A 23726-nucleotide genomic window follows, 5' to 3' on the forward strand; every position below is an offset into this window, starting at 1 on the left:
CAAAATCCAAGGCACTTAGCCCAATTGACAGCACTTCCGCTGGCAGCACAGAAACGCTTCACAATATCCACAGTTTTCAAAATGTTCTCATTGTCAACGCAGAAAACCGCAACGTCGTCGGCATATGCAAGGAGTTTGACCTCGGCTTGCTGTAGTTTGAAGCCTTTGATATAGCAAGTCCCGATGATACTGAGGCAAAGGGGTTCTATGTACATATCAAAGAGTGGAGGCGAGAGGGGGCAACCCTGGCGCACAGATTGTTGCACCTCGATGCGCGCTCCCCCCGACTTGTTGATTATTACAGCGGATTATGCTTACAGTGGTTATTATTCAGTATATGTAGCTACTTTTGCTCTTTCGTACTTTGTATATTTTCCTTGGCAGTAGAATTTGTGGCCGTAATTCACCGATCGCCCTTTAAACACGCTGAATATCTTTGCAGGCTATCACGAGGGTTCACAAATGTGCCGTATCTTTATAATGCGTCGCTTTATTGAAGGCAAACCTCAAGATATCATAATTTACTAGTGCTGATGTGTTTTTCATCGCCTACGAACGCTTGTAAGTTTTCCTACATATAGAGATATCCGGTGCACTAATACTTGTAATACTGGGCGTTTTAGCTTCACGTGCTACCAGCGGAGCATCCATGTCAATGAATACACTTCCGACTGAGCGGTTTCAATATGTAAACATTCGAGAACACGTCGCCCGGTGTGCGGCTATCGGCGCATCTTTCGATGGTCAGTGATGTTTGTTTATTTTTTCTCGAACAGTTTTTTGTCATCGCTAGCGAAACGATACGTTCGTGCTTTCACTTTCGTGTTGCAGGCGGCAGATCTTCAGTCGCAGATATGAAGACGCACCGCAAGATCGTACGAGCTGCAGCGACTGTTGTACGCGCAAAAGCGACGCGACGCGCGTATATGATTTCTAGCGCGCACTTCAACGGCTTCGCATTTTCGAGGTGTTTGGGAAACGAAGCGTGCCCTTTATATACAGAACAGTGTATAATATGTTTGGTATCATGCTTATTTAGTGCGCTGGCGTGGCCGGCATGGTCATTCTGGTTGAGCTTCGTCGATCGGCCCGGCTTCTGTTCAGAAGCGGAATACTCTGCCCGGTATCAGTTCCAGAAATGACGCGTTCGTCCGGTTTCTGGTTAATTGATACAGGCTGAACAATACATAACACCACAACATTTGAAAAAGAAAGAAAAAGAAAGGAAAAAAAGAAACAAAAAGAAAATAGAAAAGGAAAAAAAAAATTACATGTGATTCGAACTTCGGTCTTTTCAGCCAGCAAGCACGCACTTTAACCACTACACCACGGCAGGACAGGGTGATCAATAAAGAAAAAAAAAAAGACAGGACAGGGTGATGATGGTTATATATCTGCTTATGTAGTCGAGATTGCTCTTTTGTAGTTTGTGTATTTTTGTAGGGTGTAGAATTTGTGGTCGTAATTGAACGATCGCCCTTTAAACATGCTGAATCTTTTTCCTGGCTATCAAGAAGGGTTGTCCGTGTCCCGCATCTTTACAATGTATCGCTCTCTTGCAGACAAACCTCAGAATGTCACAATTTACTAGTGCTGATGTGTTTTGTCATCGTCTTCGAACGCATGCAATTTTTGCTACATATAGATGTATGCGGTGCACCAATACTGGTAATACTGCTTGTTTTAGCTTCACCTGCTGCCAGCGGAGCTGCAATGTCAATGAATTTACTTCTGACCAAGTGTTTTGCATGCGTAAACACTCGAGGAAGCGACTCCCGATGTCCGGCTGACCTGTGCATATTTCGATGGTCAGCGATGTTTCATTTATTCTCGAGCGTATTATATCCGCGCTAACGAAACGCTACGTTCTTGCTTGCACTTTCGCGTTGAAGGTGGCAGATCTTCAGTCGCAGATTATGAAAATGCACCGCAAGATCGTACAAGCTGCAGCGACCGTTGCACAAGCAAAAACAAAACGCGATGCATGTATGTACTTGCTAGCGCACACATCCACGGCTTCATATCTTCTAGGTATGTACGAAACAACGTGTACTCCACATATACCGAAAAGTTTTAACGTATATTATGTATGGTTTCATGCTTATTTAGCGCAAAGGCATGTTCCGACGTGGTCATCCTGGCTGAGCTTCACGATCCGCCCGAATTGTACTGAGAAGCGGAAATACTCTGTCCCGTATCAGTTTCATTCATATCGGATTTGTCCGGTTTCTGTTAAATCGGACATGACCTGTCCTGTATATGAGCTCAATACAGTACTGGTCCGCCCTGTTTCATATTCATACCGGACTGGGATGTCATGTATAAGGTGCATATTGGAAATGGTCTGCCCTGTATTAACTCTATACCGGACTGGACCGTCCGGATTGAGATTCATACCGGACATGACCTGTCCGATATAAACCCGTGTAAGCTTCATTCAGGACTGGTCACACCGGTATCAAATTTATAAAGGATAATATAGGACCGGTTCAAACCCGTTTGTCGCGATACGGGATTTTTCACTAGAGTATGCCTGTCGCCGGATATCACAGTTGTATGAGTAGGCGGGTCGACCTCGACCGGAGCAGTCTTGGCCATCTTGGGGCTCGCCTTTGCTTGGAGTCTGTAATGCCGCTTGCCGCTGAGCTTTGATTATGTTTGGTGCCTTGCCCCGAACTTTTGCGCGCGTCACTGCTCATCATGTAGTAGGTCAGCTTCGATGGGCGACCAGAATTTCCGATGGGATGAGTTTCAACGGCCTAGTCGAAACTCGGGAAAGCCAGGGCTCTATATCTTCTCGACAAAGCACCAAAATGTGCGTACCCGAGGGCGCCTCAGAAAGGCTTCCTATGGGACGCATGTCGTGACCACTGGAGACCTTGGCAGGGAGCACCAGGCTTCGCAGTCATGCTACAGCGCTCTCTCGCCGATGCATGCTGGGTACTAGAGAATCCCTTGGCCGGCCGACGCAAGAGGCCAGGAAAGAGGGGCCCGCCAGTAAACCCCCTGCCGACTGTTCCATTTGTGGCCCAGGGGACGCTGGTGCTCATGGCACGTGAGAGCTGCGCTGCCTTCCTCTTCCAAATCGTCCTCTGCCTGTGGTGCCGGCTCATAGGGCAGAATACCCAACGCGTAAAAATGCTAAAGTCGCCACCTTTATTCAAGCGCTTTCCACATCTCGAAACAAAATAGTGCTACAGTTATGAACTATACGGTTAACCAGTGTCCTCAGAATGTTTGCCATTAGAAACGTGTATATGTTAATGAGCATAGTTGACATATTACAAGTAACTCTCCTGAATATTTGTGACCAAATGCAAATAAGACAAAACAATGACAGACCACTGTAAACTATCAAAAATATTTCTTCGTGGCAGGTCACCCATGGTTTTAAACCTGCACAGAAATGCACGGCAGAAATTTTATTTTACAGAGGTGAAGCATGGCTACTTAATCCTTCTAGACCTTCACGCACTCCGCACCAGGAACACGAGTGCTCACGAATGCCGCTAGAGAGATACGTCGGCTATGAGGTCTGCGGAATAGAAAGCAATGCTGCTGAACGCAGGAGCAGTTGACGCGTCTTTGCCGACGCGCGTGACTGACGGTGGTGCCACCCAGCCGAGAGAGAGAAACAACCTTAATCGCCACTTGGGGGTTGTGAGTTAGGGCGGGTGGGGCGGAGGTAGATTCGGTAATGTTCTTGCTGGTGAAATTACAGGTAGCGCATTTGTTGTTGTTGTTGTCCTCATAAAAAATGGCGCATACCCGCTAAGGGGATCGGTCATGATCAGGCGGTAATTACAGATTTTGAGATTCCTTTCTGCAGAACTACGATTAGGAATTCGAGAAAATCCGGTTCACTGACAGTGATGGTTGAGGATAGTGCATGGCTTGCTGAAATTTAAATTTTGTAGATTTGTGTCGCGCGTACTGGCGCCGCTTCCTCTTCCTTGGAACGTTCCCGGCGATAGTCATACGGCTCGCCACACTTCATCATCACCATCATCATCAGCCTGATTATACCCACTGCAGGGCGAAGGCCTCTCCCATATTTCTCCACTTAACCCGGTTCCGTGCTAGCTGCATCCACTTAACCCCTGCGAACTTCTTAATCTCATCCGCCCACCTAATTTTCTGCCGCCCCCTGCTACGCTTTCCTTCCCTTGGAATCCAGTTTGTTACCCTCAGCGACCATCGGTTATCCTCTCTTCGCACTACATGTCCTGCCCATGTCCATTTCTTCTTCTTAATTTCCACTAGAATGTCGGTAACTTGAGTTATTTCTCTGACCCACTCTGCACGCTTTCTATCTCTTAATGTTACCCCTACCATTTTTCGTTCCATAGCTCTCCATAGCGCTTTGTCGCCACACTTAGAAATAGGCAAAGCCTAACGCGCCATACTAAAGACCGCTTAATCGTCATTTAGAGTTATTTATAACTGCAGTTCTTCAAAAACTGTTTCGCGAAAGCAGCGCAAGTGGAGTTTGTGTTTCTTTTTCAATTTCTGTGTGACCGCCAAAAATTACCACATGGCCGTCTGAGTGGCTGACGATGGAGGCTCAAGACCCAAGTGTTGCAAATGCAAGGCGAAGTTTATGGCCCTTCGTATATTCGTCCGAATTAAAAGCGCTGACCGACTCGCTTGGCAGGCCCCAGCTCGTAGTCTGCCGGTCGAGAAAAGTTGTTGAGCGTCTTCGTCTGCTCGATGCTGTCGGCCTACAATCTGACTCCATTATGGCGAACCAAGGCTTGGCGTTATGGCAAACCAAGAAGAGGAAGCGATAACGAGACCACAGTATATTCGCAGGCGGTGTACACATGGGCGCTATCCAGTCTATAGTAGGGCACTGGACTGCTGAGTTCGAGCCCGACCGCAACGCCCCCCCCCCCCCCCTGCACTGCGCAATGTTAGTGCCGGTTAATAAGCCGCAAGTGGTAGAAATTATTTGAAGCCCTCCACTATGGCATGTATTATAGCCCAAGTAGCTTTAAAAAGTGAAACCTCCGCACCATGCCCCACCATATCACAAGTTGGACTCAAGTGGAGATAATGTTGCATTTTATATCCTATTTCCTCCGCAACAGGCACGCATTGACATTCCAAACAAACATCAATAAAACTATAAAGAGGTGAACAACCAACATGAACCTTAAATGCTAACAAAAATTGAATGAAAAAGTCCGCGCTTCCCCTTTAATGCGCACACCCAGCTTCACTCCGGGGTAATTACTGTTTTGAAACCTGCTGCGGAGCAATTTCGTCCCTTTTTGAGCGTGCATCGCTACTGATCAACCCTTTCTAGCGTTTTTATAGCGGTGAAAGAAAGCAAGGGTCTTTTCGCACTTGCTTCTCTATATTTGTGTTGTTAAAGTGCTACTGGCATGTTTTCTTTATCATTTCCTCTTTTCAGCCTTCAAGGTGCTTCCGGAAAGCTACAACTACTTGTCACTATTATACTCTCTGGTTACGACAATCGCATAATAGGCTAGGCCACATTTATACACACAGATATAGGAATCGATGTACGTGACAACGAAACCTGTTGCACATTTCTCTTGTTTATCTTCGCCCTGCCCGAGAGCGATTCAAGCAAAGCAGCTTTGTGCTTTGGCCGCTCGGTAAAGGGGTTTTCAGTCCGCAGGCAAATTCGGGTCCCGCAACCATCGGTGAAAGGCGGCGCATGCTGTGTGTGCGCATTCACGGCTGGCCCTTTAGCGGCCTCAAAGAAGACGCCGGCAAGCTTATTCGAGATGTACCCTTTGTCTTACAGCACCGGAAGTCCTTCCTGGTACCGTCGTGGATTCAGGGGCACAAAGGGAGCCGACCTGCGCCGGAAGCGTCTAGAGCCCGGAAGACACCCCCGCCTTCTTCTATGCTTTCGCTTCGCGCAAGGCCACAATTAGACGCTGACAATAAACGGACCGCGATAGGGACGCAAATTGTGGCTCCTTGTTCAGTGATGGGAGGCGGCGTGGTGTTCGGAAAATCCGCTGCCTAGAAGGACGGTGTTGCGCCCGCAACTCACTCTTCGGCATGAGGGCAAGATTATGCGGCATAGGTTGTTAGATTCGTTGGAAAAATATTGTGGCTTCGCATAGCAAAAAAAAAAGAAAAGAATGGGCTTAGAGATGACAAAACTCGGTTCTGATAACGGTGATACCGTGCAACCCCCACAGCATTCATGATTGTATTTCCTGTACTAATTCACTCTCTTTCCTGATGCCCCATGAGACGAAAAAGGAAACGCCAGCGAACAGATGAAGATTTTACAACTTCCATTCGACAGTAGAGATATTTAGCATAGCGAAGAAGTACTAGCGTAGGCGTATCCGGTTCACCGGACGTTTCCTGCGCATGTACACCGGACCCACTTTGCCCGATCCGCCACTGCGAGTGCAGTAAGCTTGTATACATCTACGCTAGTACGTCTTCGCTATGCTAAATCGCTCTAATAGCACTGCGATCAATTGGCTTCTATAACAGATCAAATGAGAACCCTTTTCACTCTTCTCGGATTCATGAGTTTCGGAAAAGGCACACAAACTCGGTTCACTAGAGTCTTGCTTCTCTCTCCAGCACAGTGGTATAATGCTTCGATTTCGGGGCACAATAGATACGCGTTCCAAGACTGCTTATTGACCGAGATATTTGAAACTCTACATACTATTGCGATGCATCAGAGGATACGACATTATACATAAAATTTGGCAGCCCTACTCGTACACTTCGATGACCGTGAAGCGTATACGCTAGCCTTATCACTATAGAATTTTTTTTTTTCCAACCAAACGTTTTCACAAGTGGCAAGGCACCCTTAACAACACAACCAACTGGCACTCTGACACGAGCGAAGGACGCCTGATAATCATTTCGCCCTTCGGTTCACCTTGTCTAAATACAATGACCGCCCTGATGAGTGCGCGATATTTGGTTTAGGTGCCCCTTTCCCGTGATGAGAATGACGGGAGATATTGCGCTCCAGTGGACGACCGCGCGACACTACCACGTTTTAAGAGTTGACTGCACACATTTCAGGTCTTAAAGTAAGAAAATGCGAATTCCCCGGTACTTACGCTCGAAAGGTGCGCTTCGATTTTGGCATGCCTAATATTAATTTCGGACACCGATCTTCTCTAAAGGCTATCGAAATTCCAAGCCAGGGCCGTTTTCATTTTGCAAGGCTTTAGTGCCTGCGTCCGTCTTCCTGTGCATATTCACCTTAGTTTTTACTGTTTCTGCCAACTAGAGGTTCTTTAGAGCACGTTCGCACTCACCAGCGAGGCGCCATCACTCCGAGTGGGTATTTCACCGTTTTGTCTAGCGTTACAGGAGTGAAAGATTAGGTAAGCAAGGAGCTAGCATGTAAGTCGCCAGATTTTCCCGTCTACTTCGGCTATGCCTAGAAAAAGTACCAAAGCAAGGGTACCCGCCTTGCTCATAAGGTATGTGATCTGATATTGCGTCAGGCACTGATTTGGTAGCGATAAGCGATGCAAAGCCTTGATGTGGACATCACCGACCCTTTGTCGAGGTCGCCTAAGATATTTAACATGGAATTGCTCAGTATACCTGACCCTCCATAATACGAGAGGCTGGTGTATACCAGTCCACCACTCCGACTGGCGGACTGATATATGAGTTGCGCTGAAAACGCGGAGACTGTTGTCACTATCCCGAGAAGCACTACAATGCACAATTGCGCGGACTAAGCGGTAGTCGACACTATACCCAACAGTATATTCCACATAGAGATGCTGAGAAGTGACAGTACCGTTTTCACCGGGCTGACCCGGACAGTGCATTACCCGCAGATTGTTCCTAAAAATCGACTTTCGCAAGATGCATCATTTTGTACATGTACATTCTTCAACAGGTGGTAACAAAATGTTACCATTATACCGTTCATGAAATCGTTTCTCAATATCTAATAGGTCATTACAAAAGTTCCTGGAAACGAAGCTGTATGCGAAAGACTAATTAAATGAAAATGATGAGCTCAGAAAGTTCCAAAATTTTGAATGCCACGCTGACACTGCATGCCCTTTCGGTTAGTTAAGTCTGCTTGTTATCAACAATGCCATAATGGGGCCGTGCGGTTCGGTCACTCTGAGAAAAGGCAAAACGAGGCGCGATCGGAACCGTTGGTTCCGCAGATGTACACTTAACTGGGCTCTTGGACGTTGTGTGCGCGTCGTCCTGGTGTGGTGTAGGGGAGGACATGTATTCCCTAAGCGCGTTGAAACTTTGCTTTCCTTCCCTGAGAATACATTCGCAGAAAAAATATCGGTAATCGACGAACAGCCGCTCAGAACTGCAGCTATGGGCGCAGAGGTTGGACTCAGGCTGAGGCTGTTTTTCAAATACGGGTATGGCCTCAGAAGCGTCTATAAGAGTACAGGAAGGCTATAGCGGCATTTTTCGCTTTACTACTGGCAGATCTGTTCATCCGAAGAAGTCTGCTATTTAAGGATTAGAGAAAAGAACCGCACAGAACAATAATTTACTTCAAGCTAGTGTTCATGAGCATCATCAAGTAATATTTGCAAAAAACAAAAGTGGGATTACATTTGCTCAGGAAAGTGTTTGGCCAGCGAAACTGTTGCACGCCTTTGCGACTGATGCCTCTGCGGAACGAGCGACGTGGCGTCATCCCAGAATCCATTGCGAACCCTCTTTCAGCCATTTCTGACTCTCTCCTTTTCATCAACGTGACCAACCTTAACAGGGGTGCTCATAGTTCTACCAATCAGAAGTCTCGATAAGTCAAGAGAGCGCGGTCAGATGTCTTTGCGCTTGCAGTGCCTTATGGCGCAGGGTCACGTGAACAACTCTGACCATGCTATTTGGGATGTATGTTATCGGTGACACTGCGCCGCAAAGTCATATGACTGGTTATGAGCTCGTGAACTGTCCATAGTTATGCAACCTTATTTTATGCTGAAAGCCTTAAGGCTCATGAGTCTGGAGAGGATTTGAGCGTCCGCGGATGGTGTCGCACAGTCACTGTCGAGAAATTAATTGATCGATAGGTAAAAAATGGTTGCGAGGCAATGGGGGAAAATATGTTTTTGTCCAAAATTTCTTTAATCTGGAGTAATTAATTAATTGGAGCCAGACATCAATTTGGCATCAAAATAGCCAAGAACGTCGATATAGTGCGCAGACGTCTAGAATGCCACGGGCGTCGAAAGTGCGCAAATTACATCAAAATTGCGCAAAAAAAGAACGTGAGAATTAATAAATCAGAAAAAAGAACCAAAAGAGAGAACTGTAGAAAGAGTAAAAAAGAACAAACGGAGCAAAAAGAAAAAAAAAGGCAAAACAAAGAAGCCAATGAGTAAAAAACAGCACATGAGTGCAAATTTTGGCAGGAAAGGCTTTCGCCTTATCGCAGTTCAGGAGATATAAGTGCCTCCAACGATTTTTTGCTTAAAAGTGTAGTCTAATATTCATTGCGTGAGGTGTGCATTAACAACACAATTTAGCAATGATGAACTTTGGACTAGCGCTAACGAGCACCGACGCTGTGTACGGAACTAAAACTGGTTGCCGGGCCAATTATTACGCAACGAGGAAACGGAAGCGTCTGGAAAAATTAGAGGGTAGATACAATGTTCAGGCTAATTTACGGGAGCCTCTTTTATTTAACAGTCAAAAGAGTCATCTGAACACGTGCCAAACCACTTACCCTCTCCCCCCCCCCCCCCCCCCCCCTTTCTTTTCTGTTTATGCCACCTCTGCCTGTGGATAGAAGTTGAGTTATGCTCCCATCTCACCGCAAATTACAAACTCTCCGGCTGGTGTGTGAGGAGAGCGTGTCGGATGAGACGGCCGGGCACCTACTTAGTGACTACCCTCGCTTTGACCGTAAGCGCCTCCTCCTGGTTTCCATGATCCGCCCTTGAATCCGCGCTCCGCGCCTCCCTTTCAAATAAGCCAATATTCGGGTGCCTTGTGCTAGACCTCGAGCCAGAGGAAAGCTGCGAATGCGCTATTGAAATTATTAAAAGGCTCAGAGCTGAACGGAAGGCTATAAACTTTCAATGTGCGCGCTGTGTACACTAACAGCAACGGTCGATGGACATCTGCAAAATTAAGTTCCCCATTGCCCTCTTTCATTCATTTCTCTGCATTTGTTGCCCTTGCCACGTGTGGAGCAAGCCACTGGACGTCGCCCAGTTAATCTTCCTACTTATCTATTCTTATGTTTCGCTATCCCCCTCTTCCTAACGTGAAGTAGTTTATTACCCCTACATACCCACCAGCAACTGCTGGGGCAGCTGTGTTCGTTAATCGAGCGCATCCTAACTGCGACACACAAAGGGCGAACTGACTATAAACCCCTCCGTAACAGTGCCAGCATGAGGCGTTCCACCGGCAGTAAGCACGCTTTCTAAGCGAGGCTATCCCAAGAGGGGTAACGAGGCCATCGTATCTGTCGACGCGCCGCTGGCTTTCATGATATCACCGTACAATAACAAAGATCATCTCGGGTTGGCCAGTGAAGCTTGCGTGTCTTGTTAATCGGAAGCCGTCTTCAGTGAGTCTGACAAGAGCAGGCAAAGCAAGAAGAACGCGCCAGGTCGGGGGCCAAGAGAGCAAGGCCGCTGCACAGAGCTAGGACGGCCGGAGATGCCCGCACGCACGGCGACAAAGGAGAAACGGAAGGACGCCAAGCGCGACGATGAAGTCACGCTACAGCGGTCATCACTGCGACGCCATTGAATGCTGCCCGACGGAAAAACTCACAGCATGTCGCCGCTACGAGACCGCTTTCACCGCTTGCAGCATGCGTGCCACACCGCTAAGCGCTTGCGTCATCCGGACTCTTTCTCTGGCGACGTGCACGCGCCAAGAGACGGTCATAGCGGCCCACTCACGCTCAGAAAACGTAGCGACCAAGGTTCCAATCTGGACACATCGTCCCTACTCGTGTCCCGGTTTCATTCGAGGTTGTCCAAGGCTGCGCCCTTCCGGTGGCATTGAGAAAGTAACAGCTGCTCCAACTATTGCCTGTATTCTGTAACCTTACTTCGAATGCAGTACAGTATGGCTTTTGAAGGACGGTTCTGGCCACTCGAGGAACGCGAGATCTGTAATTAGAAAGTTCGACAGTCCGAAACGAAGCCATAAACGAAGCTCGTACAAAGACTACGAGGTGCCCTTGCCACGCAGGGGCACATGCATCGAACTTAATGACGAACTCAGCACCATTTTGCGGACGCAATTATTTTTTTTCGTCATATTTACCAGTGCCGTTAAGGTATGTGGAGGACGCTCTTCCAATTCCGTGCATAAAAAAATAATTAGGCCAATAAGTTATTTAGAAAAATAATTCGAGGCAAAAAATATAAAAATAAACGCGAAAATGGTCTCATATTAGCCAATGGCTTGGTGCCACATTTCACTGTATCAAATACTAATATGGTTACTTAAATCAGTCAATTATGGTGACGTCAAGAATGCGACGTCACGCAACCTGAATTCGAGCCAAAAAATGGCATAGGACGGAATTGGCGCGCAATTTGAAAGTACAAAGACTAAAGTAATTAATTAAGGCAGTCAATTAGGGTGACGTCAAGGACGTGAGGTCACGCAAACGGAAGTAGAGCAGAAAAAGGGCATAGGAAGGGCTTGGCGCGCAATTTGAAAGTACCGAAGACTAAAATAGGTAAACAGGAAGTGAATTATCATAACGTAGAGGATGTGACGTCACGCAACCGGAATTAGAGCCGTAAAAGGGCATAGGAAGGGATTGGCGTGCAATTTCAAAGTACGAAAGACTAAAATGGGTAAACAAAAAGTGAATAAGGCAACTAGAAGCAACCAACAGCAGCATCCGTGCTTTCGCATTAGTACTCCAATGCAGATTCTGTATTGCTCTTATTTTATTTAGAATATTGCTGATATAAGCTACATTGTCACGGCTGCATATGCCGAGGACGCAACTATGGCAGAAAAAGCATTCTAGTTGAAGTCAAGGTTTCTTTTTTAATTATGACTCATTTAAGCTGCAAGACCATGTATTATATTCGAAAAATTCAAGAATATTTCACGTTTCACCAATACCTTCACCAGCTGAAAGTTACACTGCGGCGGATTGGCTTCCGAAGCATACCGCAAACGTGTGCAACGGAAATTTAAATATAAATTCAGTTTTAAATTTAACGCGGGCAAGAGCTGTATAAATGAAAACTACAATACCTTTTCCAAAGTTCGGAGTTTAGGACCAACTAAAATTCCATCCTCAAATTCACTACACGGAAACTGTACCCCTGATAGTAAATATTCACTCGTGCTCTCACACCCAAGTCTTGCTTCCCTCTAACAAAATTTGCTGGCACCGTCCAGAAGACAGAACCTACCGTAGCTCCACTCAGTGCCAGCCTTGCCCACATGCAAAGAGAAGGTCAAAAAGTCCCCTGAGTGCTGACGTCATAATATATTGCGTGTTTACTTCCATGTGCACTCTTGCATCTCCCCCACCTTTCTATATTTATCAGTTCTCCACTTACCCCAGTCGCGGCCGACGGTTGCTGTCGAAAGCATTATTGTAAACTATACTGTTTCCCATTTGATTTATTTAGCTACGGCTGTAGCAATGAACACCCCCCCGCCCCCTTCTTTCCCCCCATACCATTTTTATGCCTTGTGTTTCGATGTACGTCGTTAAATATAAGCGCGCTGTCGAAATTTCAATCCACGAGAAGGCTTGCTACTCGGGGAACCGTAGACTAAACAAATGATTCTTATAAAATCGCTACTTAACTTCACACACACGCACACACACACATACACGCACATACGCACACACACGCGGAGCGCGCTATTTGCTTCTAAAATTTTTCACGAGTTGCCCAATGAAGCTGGCAGTCGTGGTATGTCAGAACGCTAGTAGACGCCAGTGCCCTTTTATTTGGACTAATATTGTTTTTGTTTTTGTTTTTTTGTCTCCAGTGCACAAGGCGTGATTTTAATCTGAACGGGAAAACGTGCTCCGTTCACCTATGTCCGCACCTGTACAACACTTTCCACATTCGAAGCATCATCCATTGTTTGTAAGTTCGTGAGTTGCTTTGCATATATTATGGCTACCGAAGAGTTCTCCCAGACTTCCACCCGCTATGCTTCGCGGTATGCTTCATCACGCAGTCTGCGAAGCAGCAGGACGTCTTGACTGGGGATATGTTCCTGCTGTCGCGATGAAAGTACAGCCGAGCACTCGAAATGATACATAATTTGCCAACGGCCTAAACAAGGACTCGCTTGCTCCTCGGCTGCTGTACCTTGGGGGACTGATTGGCGCGTAAAACGAGCGACTTGATCTAAATTCCACAAATATTTAGTTGTCCATGTGTTCGAAAATGGGTTAGGCGATAGGAACACGTCTGTTACCACCCGGTTATGCATCGCGGCAGAGCTGAGTTCCGCTGCTTGGGAGGAGAACCTCAAGAGGGCGTAATGCGGAGCAGGGCAGATCGGCACCAATAAAATGCAGCACATGACGTCTTTCAAGGTCTCACCTTGGCTCTTTATCCACGGCTCTGTCCGGTTGGGCAGCGGCAGCGGGAAAGGCAGCAGAAGTCCAGGCGGGCTCGTGTCTCCAAGGCTCACTTGCAGTGTGGCCCTCCTCGTCGACGTGGGCGCTGTTGTGGGCGCTTCCTCCGCAGTTGGAGTTGACGAGGACGGGCTCGTAGCTGGTTCGGTGTCACTCTGGTCGGCCTGCAAGTCGAGAGGGTACATTAGCTGCGTCGATGCCGGCAAGACACGCGCGCAGCAAAAAGCTGAAATGGCGTTGATCGGTGTGCAATGCGACAATCAGCGACAGCTAATGGTCTAAGCTTGTGCTGTGCAATAACGAGAACCTCCCCATTCCAGGAGCTGTCGAGTGCGAACTCTATGCGTGCTGATTCTGGGCCACAGGGGACAGGAGAGCTCGCGCTCTCCAGAATGCGTCTGCCATGGTTGGGGTCCTAGTGAGTCTGGATATCCGTGGACTCAAGGCGCAAGGACGAGGGCGTGCTAAAGGTGACGAAGTTCCTTGCCCTGCCAAACATAAAATACGAGAGGTTTCTATTTTCCTTGATTAAATATGTGTCCCGCAGCGGCGGCTTAGTGATTAGGGCGCTCGACATGCTGATACCAAGCATGCCGGTTGAATCCCGGCAGTTCAGATGGAGGTACATGTTGAGATGGAGGCAAAAAGTAAGGCGTCCGTGCACTCTGTGATCTCATTGCCCGTTGGAGAGTCGCGGACGATCAAAATTGGCGGATCGCTTCATTACTGCTTTACACGTGGCCTCAGTCGCGTTGGAATGTTAAACTCTATATACGTAATCAAACTTTTATACTGTTTTAAATTAAACATTGCCCTTTCATTCAATGTTACACCATAGTGAAAATGGCCTTCTTAATTCCTTTCGTATTTTAAGGATATGTAAAAAAAAAACGCCTTTAAACCAACTCTAGGTGCGAAAATACACATACAGAATGCAGCATGTACCCGTATTGATTGCCTTTAGAGCAAGATACGAACGATCTGTGGCCATAGACATTTACTTCACGACAAGAGTGCATTGTGGAGAATGAACGCGCAAGACTGAAGGCTTACGAAAGTCATTTTCACTGTGCTATCCAATGCATAGAAGAAATGAAATTTTCTCTCCCTTCTCACTGTCACCGTGGGCCACTGCGTTAGCGACTGCGTTTTTGTTGCCGAAGGTATAGACAACGCTTGACAGCTACGTCGGTTCTACAATAACAAAGTAGACTGTTGAGTTAGTTGGTCAAGGACGATAAAAAAAAAAACACATTTATCATCGCCGACAACAGCAAAAAAGAAACGCACACACAGACAAGGAGACGACGACACAGGTTAACCGAGCACATCGCACCATCCTTCTTTATACTTCATGGTCATGCCCTTATTTGTAGGAAGTCAATTTGTTTCTTGAATAGGATTAGAGAAGGCGTGCTGACACAATGCTTACCGGAATGCTTCATAGCCCATTGCTTCGGGAATATAGCCGGCGTGTCTGTGGGCACCTTCATTGCGTTTTTTAGGAAACTAACTCAAGTCAACGATCGCTTCCCATGAAGGATACTAGTGTGTTCAAAGGAGCGGCGTCTGTATAGGTTCGAGGATTCCACCTGAATTGAATATTATAGCTATACCTCGCGGACTGTGAGAAAGAATTCAAGAAAAAGTGAACAACAGACGCTTAGTAAAAATTTCCGGTACGTCAACAACTTCTTGGCCTATTGTGATTTAGAGGAGAACACAATAACGGAAAGACATAGCACTGGCCCTGATCTCAGGTTTACCTGGCCGATTCCAAAGCATGGCGCATTGCGCTTCGCATATTTGCGCCTCAAATTCTTGCAGGGGCACTTCTATTGAACTTATCAGCCTCGAGCGAGCAGGCAGTTCCTGCCGTATACATCTTACCACTCCAAGACGGCAAAAAGGCCATTGCCATATATAAGACGGCGTTACTGTTCGTTCTTAACAGGTCGGGCCATCACCGTAAAATATTTACGCCAGATAAAGAAACTTTTGGAGGCAGGATTTCTAAATTTTTGTTGTGCAGCATAGCAGAAAGCCCCGTGCAGCAAAACAAGTGGAGGAAAGGAAACGCAGACACTATGCAAATGAAATTTCCCTTCGTACTGCCTACATCCATAGCTTGACCCAAAATATGATCAGGATCGGATGCTGACACGGTATTCAGAACATTCGTACAGCTCCAAATAAAGCAAAAGCTTGGGTGCTCCGGTAAATGATCAGAGCAAGTCAAAATGCGAAACTGCGCACTGCACGAGGTATTCTGAATCTATTCAAGGCAGTGTGTATCATATTCCCTTGTTCGGTGGGAAATATATTGAATAGACAGATAAACGTGTCAATTCTAGGAAAAGGGCCTGCCACAGCATTATCGGGAAAGTCTATAGTACCACCCTTTCGGTGCACTGGAAGTACCGCGAATTTTAGACGATTTCGAAATAACATGGAGAGCGAACAGACAACTCCAGAGATACAAATGTTTTCAGCAATAAAGAAAAAGCTCTGCGTAATACCGAGAAAAATATCTAATGGCAATATCATAATGGATGGCGCCAAAAAGTAGGGCTAAATATTGACACATTTCAGTAGACGCTCTAAGCTTTATATTTGTCATTGTAGACACTTTAATACAACTTATATGTAGTCCCTAATGATTTTGAGGTACGGACGGTTCTCCAGAGAGATTTCAATAACAATCTAAGATGAGTTTTTTTTTTTAATTCTAATCAAAGCCGTCCCTTTTTCTCTTTTCTTTTTTTGCTGTCTTCGAAACTTGGCTCAATTCGATGCACTGTGGAGAAAACACCTAATGGACTAGAACCTCAACTTTTGCCTGAAAGTAAGAACATGACGTGCATAATCAAGACAAAAAGTTTTAGTGACAACAATTGAAATCTTCGCGCCAAAATGTAGCAGTGAAAATCAACATTTTTGCAGCGCGTCATTTCTCTGCAATTGCAGCAAAAAAAAATGTGTTTTTAATAACTCTCCTTATAGTAAACGTTGAATAAATTTATTGGGTAGAAAATATTGCACAAAAACAATTTTGTCAGCAAGCAGTACAGTTCCGAACTAGCAAGTTTTCGAAATGACAAAAACGGCATTTTCCACAGCTAATGGTGTACGAATTTTTCCCGAAAAAACTACTCCATACTTTGCAAAACTAAGGTTGATTGCTTTGTGTTGAAACATTTGCCCACCACATATAAGAATTTCACTGAAGACAAAAATAGGGCATGTGACCTCGATTACCGTTCTTGTCTAAACGCATCCATACATATATAAGCCCAAAAATGTCCGATGCATTTTCGGAATATAAGCAATCTGAAGTACGCGGCCTAATTAAATCTAGGGTATGGGAATTGCGTTTCCTTCGAACCAAATTGAATAAAAATAATGCCCGTCAACTACCAAATTGAATACGGGTAGTATAGGTTAATTATCAAATCGCATGTAAATAAAATATTGATAGCATCAAATTAAGTACAACTCGAATCCTTGGACTAAATTTGCTATTTTGGGAACAGCCGTCCGAGACAAATAATAATAATTCAGGCTATACATTTAGGAACGAGTCCATACAAAAAAGGTTCACCTCTGTGTAATAATTAAATTTATGTAGGTAAGACTGGAGGCGTTTTGATATATAATGTGCTCCGGTAGTTTTGAGCAAATACATAATGAAGTTGACATTGGCAGACAGAAATTTTGAATTCGTTCTAACAAGAAAGGAGGAGGAGGAGGAGGAAAATCATTATTGAGGGGCAGTTTAGGCGCTGAGAATGTCCGCGGCCAGGGTCACCAAGGCCAGCTTGTCCGCCAGCTGGTCAGAGGCTAACCAAGCCCGCTACGTTGGGGGAGAAGGGTGCGAAAACTGAGAGGACTGGATTTAACAAGGGAGGAGAAAATGCAGTGTTCAAAATTCTGATGAGCGCGTCTTAAGCGGAAGAGAAAATATCGGGCCGGAGTAAAAAGTGTATTCAGGTGTATGCGTCGAAAATGCGTATATAATTGCGAGGTAGTGAGGGATTTGTCCCGAACGGCAAGTGTACGAAGAGTTCCTTTTATGAGACTTCCCGCTACCGTCATTTCTTTTTATTCCAGCTCCTGTTCTTTGCACTGATTTTTTTAAGTAGCCTTTTTATTTTCCAAGAGTGGTAGGTAAAATAGAGGTGTGTTGATGAGTCGGTGTCCCTTCCTTTATGGCGCGGTTCAAGTGCGCAAAGAGAACTGTAACATATACTGCGCCTTTTTTTGTTCTATATAAACTAATTTAAAAAATTAACGTGTCCACCAGAAAAGACAAAAAGGCACGCTGAAACTTACTTCCCCCGAAACATACTTAAGCAAGCGGTGTTTTGTTAAAAACTCCCGGAATTAAAAGTGAGGTTAAAGGCGCTAACGCGCTCTCTCTTAAGGTGAAGCTTGGCTGTCCCCCTAGTTGCGTTATTCGTTCGAATAATAGAGCATGTGGGTATTCGGTTCACTAATCGAAATTTTCGAATATTTTCCCACCTTTAATTATATCCTTTTCAAGTTAAATTTTAGTTCGGAAAAAAGATATCCGGTAAGTGGGCGTCTATTAAATGCTTTCAGGTGGAGGGTTTTTTTCTTCGACTTAGGCATAATTTCGTTATAACCGTTTCGCAATTGTGGACTTTGGCTGTATTTTGTGTGAGATGTAAGGAAATGTGGCTGATCAGACAAGATTGGCAATTTTTCGTAAGTGACGGTTCATCAGAATGTTTTTATAATTCAACCACAAATGGTCTAAACATAAAATCAGCTATAATGGAATTATAACTCTGATTCAGAGTTTAACACGGTGCTGTCCAGAACCCCGCGTGCTAAGGCTGATAACCATGACAAGCCTAAGTCAAAACATTTTGTTTGGGCACAGCATGCCGCAATCTAGCTTCTCGGTCGCTTCTCCTATTATAATCCTATATTTTTTTACTCCTGTGTTCTGCCTTTGTGCGCTTTCTTCAACTACTTGTCCCGAGGTTTACCTAGGGTTCATTTATTCATAGAAATAAATTTTTTTAGCACTTAATCAAAAGGTGGAAAAAAAAATATCAATCAAACTATGTGAAAACAAACCCTCCTATCGCATGGCTAAAAAAAAATACAGTCGAACGAATTCAGTTGTCAGGTCTACCAAGAGTAAGGTCGAAACCTTGACGACCGTACAACGCCTTGAAGTAGCTTTAACCGAAACCGGGGCTTTTAAGTGCCTATAGACAATCCGGCAGGAAAATGAACCCTATACTGACATCTTGCATAACCGTAGATACCCCTACTACAGAATCGGTTCTGCCGATTCACTGCGAGTGGCAAGGGTAAAACTGCCACGTCAAATTTAAAATTCACACAAGGTACGGCCTGCCCAGGAATGGGTAAGTCGGTGAGCTGCAAATATATTACGGCATTCTCGCGATCCGGTATAACTCAAAAATCATGATATTATCTTGACTTGATCATACATACAAAAATTACTTTTGATAAGGAATTAGGTTAGATTACTACTATTTCGCAGAAGTGTAATTAAATTCCAATGCTACTTAACACCCCCAAAGTAATCAAGTTACATTCAATTACTTCTGAGTAATTCAATTACTTTTAAAATACTTTCTAGTTCTCATCCATATAAAAACTATGCAAACCTAGTAAACAAAACGACTTGTCTCCAGACGAGACACACGCTCTTTCATCTTGCCACCAAAATCCGTCTCAGACAACTATTCCCTCTCTCTTTCTTGCAGAGCGTGCCATTACAAAAATAAGCCAACAGCAATAAAACAACAAAAAAGAAGCATGTTCGAACGGTTCTTGCTTCCATTGCGCTCAAGGCGGAAACGAGCGGAGAAAGCAGCGTCTTGCTTGCCCGAAGCTCCACTAGCTAGAAGGCCTCGAAGTCAAGTTGTTTTTTGCTGCCGCGGTCCCAACAATCCACCTCGGTACATTTCGCTCAGTAATGCTCACGCCATGGGCCCGTCCAGCTGTCTCCTCCTCCCACCTTCACCCCTCTCTCGCTTCATGGCGACGAGTGTAACAAGGCATCACTGTGCCCTAGCTGACGCATCAGGGAATGCCACTGCGCGCTTCCAACTAGCTTTGAACCCCGGCTACCTGACACAATCTGTCGCTTCGGCGGCCCCTTTACGCTTTGAATGGTTGCGACTACGCATAGTATAGCCGCAGTGGCTACACAGGGCATCTCAGGTCTCAGACGCAAAGCTATATTCAATTGTGTCTCTTTTTGGCGATCCGTAACGCTAGCCTATGGGTATTCCGGGCGTCGTTCCTTTTTTCGCGGCACCCTACCGTGTTGTTTATTGAAAAAGAAAGAACAGCGATGCACTTTAGTAGAAGTAATTTCGGAGGGAATTACTTTTGCTTCGAAATTGTAGCCAAAAGTACTTTATTTAATTACTAAATTAATAGACTGGAAAAGCAATTTATTACATTACACATTACAGAAAAAATACATAATTTCAATTATTTCATTTCTGTAATTAAATTAGTGCTGTGTTTGCGTCAGATATAGGTTAAAATTTGCATGTTTACATAAAAAATTGCTGACGATTACGTTACTTCCTAGGGCGAAATTTGAGCGCAGCCCAGTGGCGAACGGCGGCGGCTATGCGCTTCGGCTTGGGTGATGCACATATCAAGATCCGCCGCCACCTATCCAGTGCTCTGATTTCCGCCGCAGATGGGCGGCGATGGAGGAGCGAAGAGGGCAATCAAGATAGAAGGAGGTCGCGGGAGGCAGCGCGTGGGCCCATGGAAACGTTGCGCTGTGAAGAGATAGCAGCGACTGAATGATGCCGCTGACGCCGCTAGCGAGTCAAGTTAGGACTCTGCGTTTCGGCTTGGGATGCGCGCACCATGACCCACTGATACCGAGAAGGCGATTTGACAACCGGAGAACACCGTTGCCGCCACGCAGGAAAGGGGGGGGGGGGGGGGGAGTACACGCAGCGGCGAACGGTGGCGGCACGAGCGCGCGCAGTAACCGGAGAACACGAGGTGGGGATACACGCAGCTTCGAATGGTGACGACAGGAGCGCGCGCTGCACCGGCTGTGGAGCTTGTTATGATAGGTTACGAGGGGCAACGGCAACGCCGACGGCGACGACGACGCGAAATGCAGGAACGGACGCCAAGGAGCTGCGCTTCAAAACGCAGCTCTAGGCAACAGCAAAGTAATCTTATAAAACTTCGGTGTAAATCATCTCTATCCATGTGCAGTTACATATATCGCATTCATTGACTTTTCTCTTCCTGCTTTGTCTTACACAGCAAGCCACAATTAAAGTCATTGCAGAGGGCATAGATGGTAACTCCGGCATACTCCGGCACGTTAATTATTGTTCTAAGCGAAAATGGCAATGGCTCTCCGCTGGCCCAGTTGATGTTTATGCGACAGCAAAAGACGCATCCATCGGCGAAGTAGTCGTGTTTAAGAACCTTCCCGCCAGTCAATTCAGGCTCTCGACTGATGCTCGACTACTGTGCCGGAGTACCCGGGTTCGATCCCGACCGCCGACTGCTGCGTTTCGATGGAGGAGAAACGAAGTGGCGCCCATGTGTTGTGCAACGTAAGCGCACGTTAAAGAATCCCAGTTGGTCGAAATTACTCCGTAGCCCTATACTACAGCGTCTTTCATAGCCTGAGTCGCTTTGGGAGGTCAAACCCTACAAACCAACCAACCAGTCCTTACCGAAAAGAGGACTGGTTGCCGCTGTTTCCGAAACGAATGGCAGAACAGTGCAGCCTCTGGAGTCCTCTCCTCAGAACTGCTGCTGTCACAGTCATTTCACTTCTGAAATCGACCAGTGATGGAAACGCATGCATGTTGTTTCTTGTTTTTTCATGTTACATAACAAATTCAAGTTCCATTTTCAGTGACAATGATATCTCTATTATGAAAGCGCAGTGTCCTATAGACATTGGCCAAATTTCCATTTGTCCCCCTCAACAGGCTTGCGAACACGCGTGTAGGAAAAAAGCATGGCACACTATCACAAAACATATTCAAGCAGCGGGAACATTCAGCACTAACACGTACTGGTTTAGTACAGTACCAGTTAGTTCATTGTTTTTTCTCCATTTCTACTGCGTTTTTTTTTTCCGCAAATAGCTAGAGCTATCATGTTCCAAATACAAAGTTAAAATATCTATTGTGTAAGCGTTGTCATATCTGATATTAAGCCCCTTGCTGTTATTACAACTCTAAAATTATATGAGAAATTAACAAGTGGTTTTTTTGGAGCAGTTGTTGGATGATAAGGGGTGTGCTCATTTTAACACTCTGTAAAAGCTTGGCATCATTTACAGTGTTGAAGGCCGATTCACGCTGGCGACTCGCGAAGACCGCGCTACGAAATTTCGTCGACCCCCGACAGGCGCTTCACGACACCGAGTATTCACACCGGCGTGCGACTCGCTTCACGACAACCCTCTCTCCGAACGGGATTTGCACGAAGAGCCGACTTCATGGCCTCCGCTACCGCGCTCGGGGTAGATTAGTTCGGAGTATTTTCAGGTATGAATATGTGTAATTATCAGCGAGGAAGAAGAGCTTATGGTCATGCCAATGTTTAGTGCTGTTTTGGCGGCCAAAGGCGCTCTAGTTCGACGAAAACGGAAGGTGCGGTACTGTGCGCGCTGTTGTTTGCGGTATCGTGGAATAGCAGATCAAGAAATCCCCTCATGCCCGAGCGTCGAGTGCATGACGGAAAATACGAGTACAAACGCGAATTAGTACGCTTCACTCTGGCATTGACATGAGTGCCCAACAATTGCGTGCGCTGCAAGTCGTGCATGCACGCTCATGCACTCTTGAATTTTCTCGCCCTTGAAAGGAGGTAGAAGCTCAGCGGATTGGCCGTGACGAATCAAGTCGAGCGACCTCCACAAGTCGCCAGTGTGTACCATCCTTTAACAACAAAACGAGACTCAAGTTGTGAAGAACACCATAGTGGAGGACTACGGAAATCTCGACCTATTGAGATTTTTAAACGCGCGCTGATATCGCACAATACATGGGCGCCTCCCCTTTCGCCTCCATCTTAACCCATGTCCTTGGATACAGCTACGCAGACTGCAGCGCCCTAAAAACTGAGCCACAGTAGCGTGGCTGAAACAGTGAAACGTGTTTTTTTTTTTTTTCCTAAAGTTTTGAGTGTTCTGATTTGAAAAACGTATTTCTGGGGGTTGGTCTCGGCATGCCTCACATAGGACGCGTTTTATCGGTGCGAAGTTATCCATGTAAGGTTTCTCTAGTTTTATTAAAAACCTGACGTCAGTTCTGTTCACCCTCTCATTTTTTTTCTCGTGGTGATCTATCAGTGTAGAAGAAGGGGACATAAAATATGCGTACTCTTTAGCCATGGTTCAACCCATCCAACATGAAGCCGAAAAAAGGAACGGGCCAGGAACCTAAAAAAGCAGTCCTGCTACGGCAGCTCGACACCATTTTTATAACCAAGTGTGGAAAAACTCAGTGCATAACTCGCCACACAGGGTTAACCTCGGCCACCAGGGCAAAAAAAAAAAAAAAAAGACTAAGAAAAGAGGCCAAGAGAGAAACGTTATCACAAGGAAGATAGGAAAGTGAAAGATAGAGTGGTGGATGGGAAGAGAAAACTGCCGAGTTTCTCTGTTTGGGTTAGCCCGTAGATCTGCAGCAAGCGGGAGTCAAAAAGGAATGTTGCCTCTACACAGAGCCTTTTAAGTCCCGGGCACTGCGCGTCCGCTCGATAGGATCCTCTTTCCCTCTCTTCGATAGGATACTCTTTTTTGCGGGACTTGGCCAAGCCCACAAGTGACCGAGAGACCGCGGTGTCGGAGCTCATCATCGCCTTCATCTCAGAGATGCCCCTGAGTGGTCTTCTCAATTGTATGCAGTATATAGACTGCATCGGAGGAAAAATTCAGGTGGGAAAGAAATCCTGTCTGCGACATGTAATATGCGCATTCGGCCTATGTGAAGGTACCAGCCCTTTGTGCGTATCCGAGGCGCAGCATGAGCTTGTTATCCTATACTTATGCTTTTTATGCTAAATGTAACTATTAGCGAAGGGAAAAGAACTCATTCTATGTCATTAGTGCGAGGCTCATTCCCTTCTCTGGGCTCAGTGAGGGCAT

The 23726-nt window shown here is 45.9% G+C and overlaps 1 protein-coding gene across 1 annotated transcript in view; it reads right to left on the reverse strand.

Annotated features, from left to right (window-relative positions):
- The window catches only part of LOC146183224 (cubilin-like), a 184804-nt gene extending 171055 nt beyond the window's left edge, over positions 1-13749 (reverse strand). Inside the window, exon 1 of the mRNA XM_084608348.1 lies at positions 13530-13749. Coding sequence (XP_084464474.1) covers positions 13530-13749 — 220 coding nt within the window. The remainder of the gene's footprint in view (positions 1-13529) is intronic.
- Positions 13750-23726: the final 9977 nt, after the last annotated feature.

The sequence above is a fragment of the Amblyomma maculatum genome, chromosome 7 (genome assembly GCF_055883805.1).
Source record: "Amblyomma maculatum isolate TAMU_Amacu chromosome 7, ASM5588380v1, whole genome shotgun sequence".
NCBI classification, from domain to species: Eukaryota; Metazoa; Arthropoda; class Arachnida; order Ixodida; family Ixodidae; genus Amblyomma; species Amblyomma maculatum.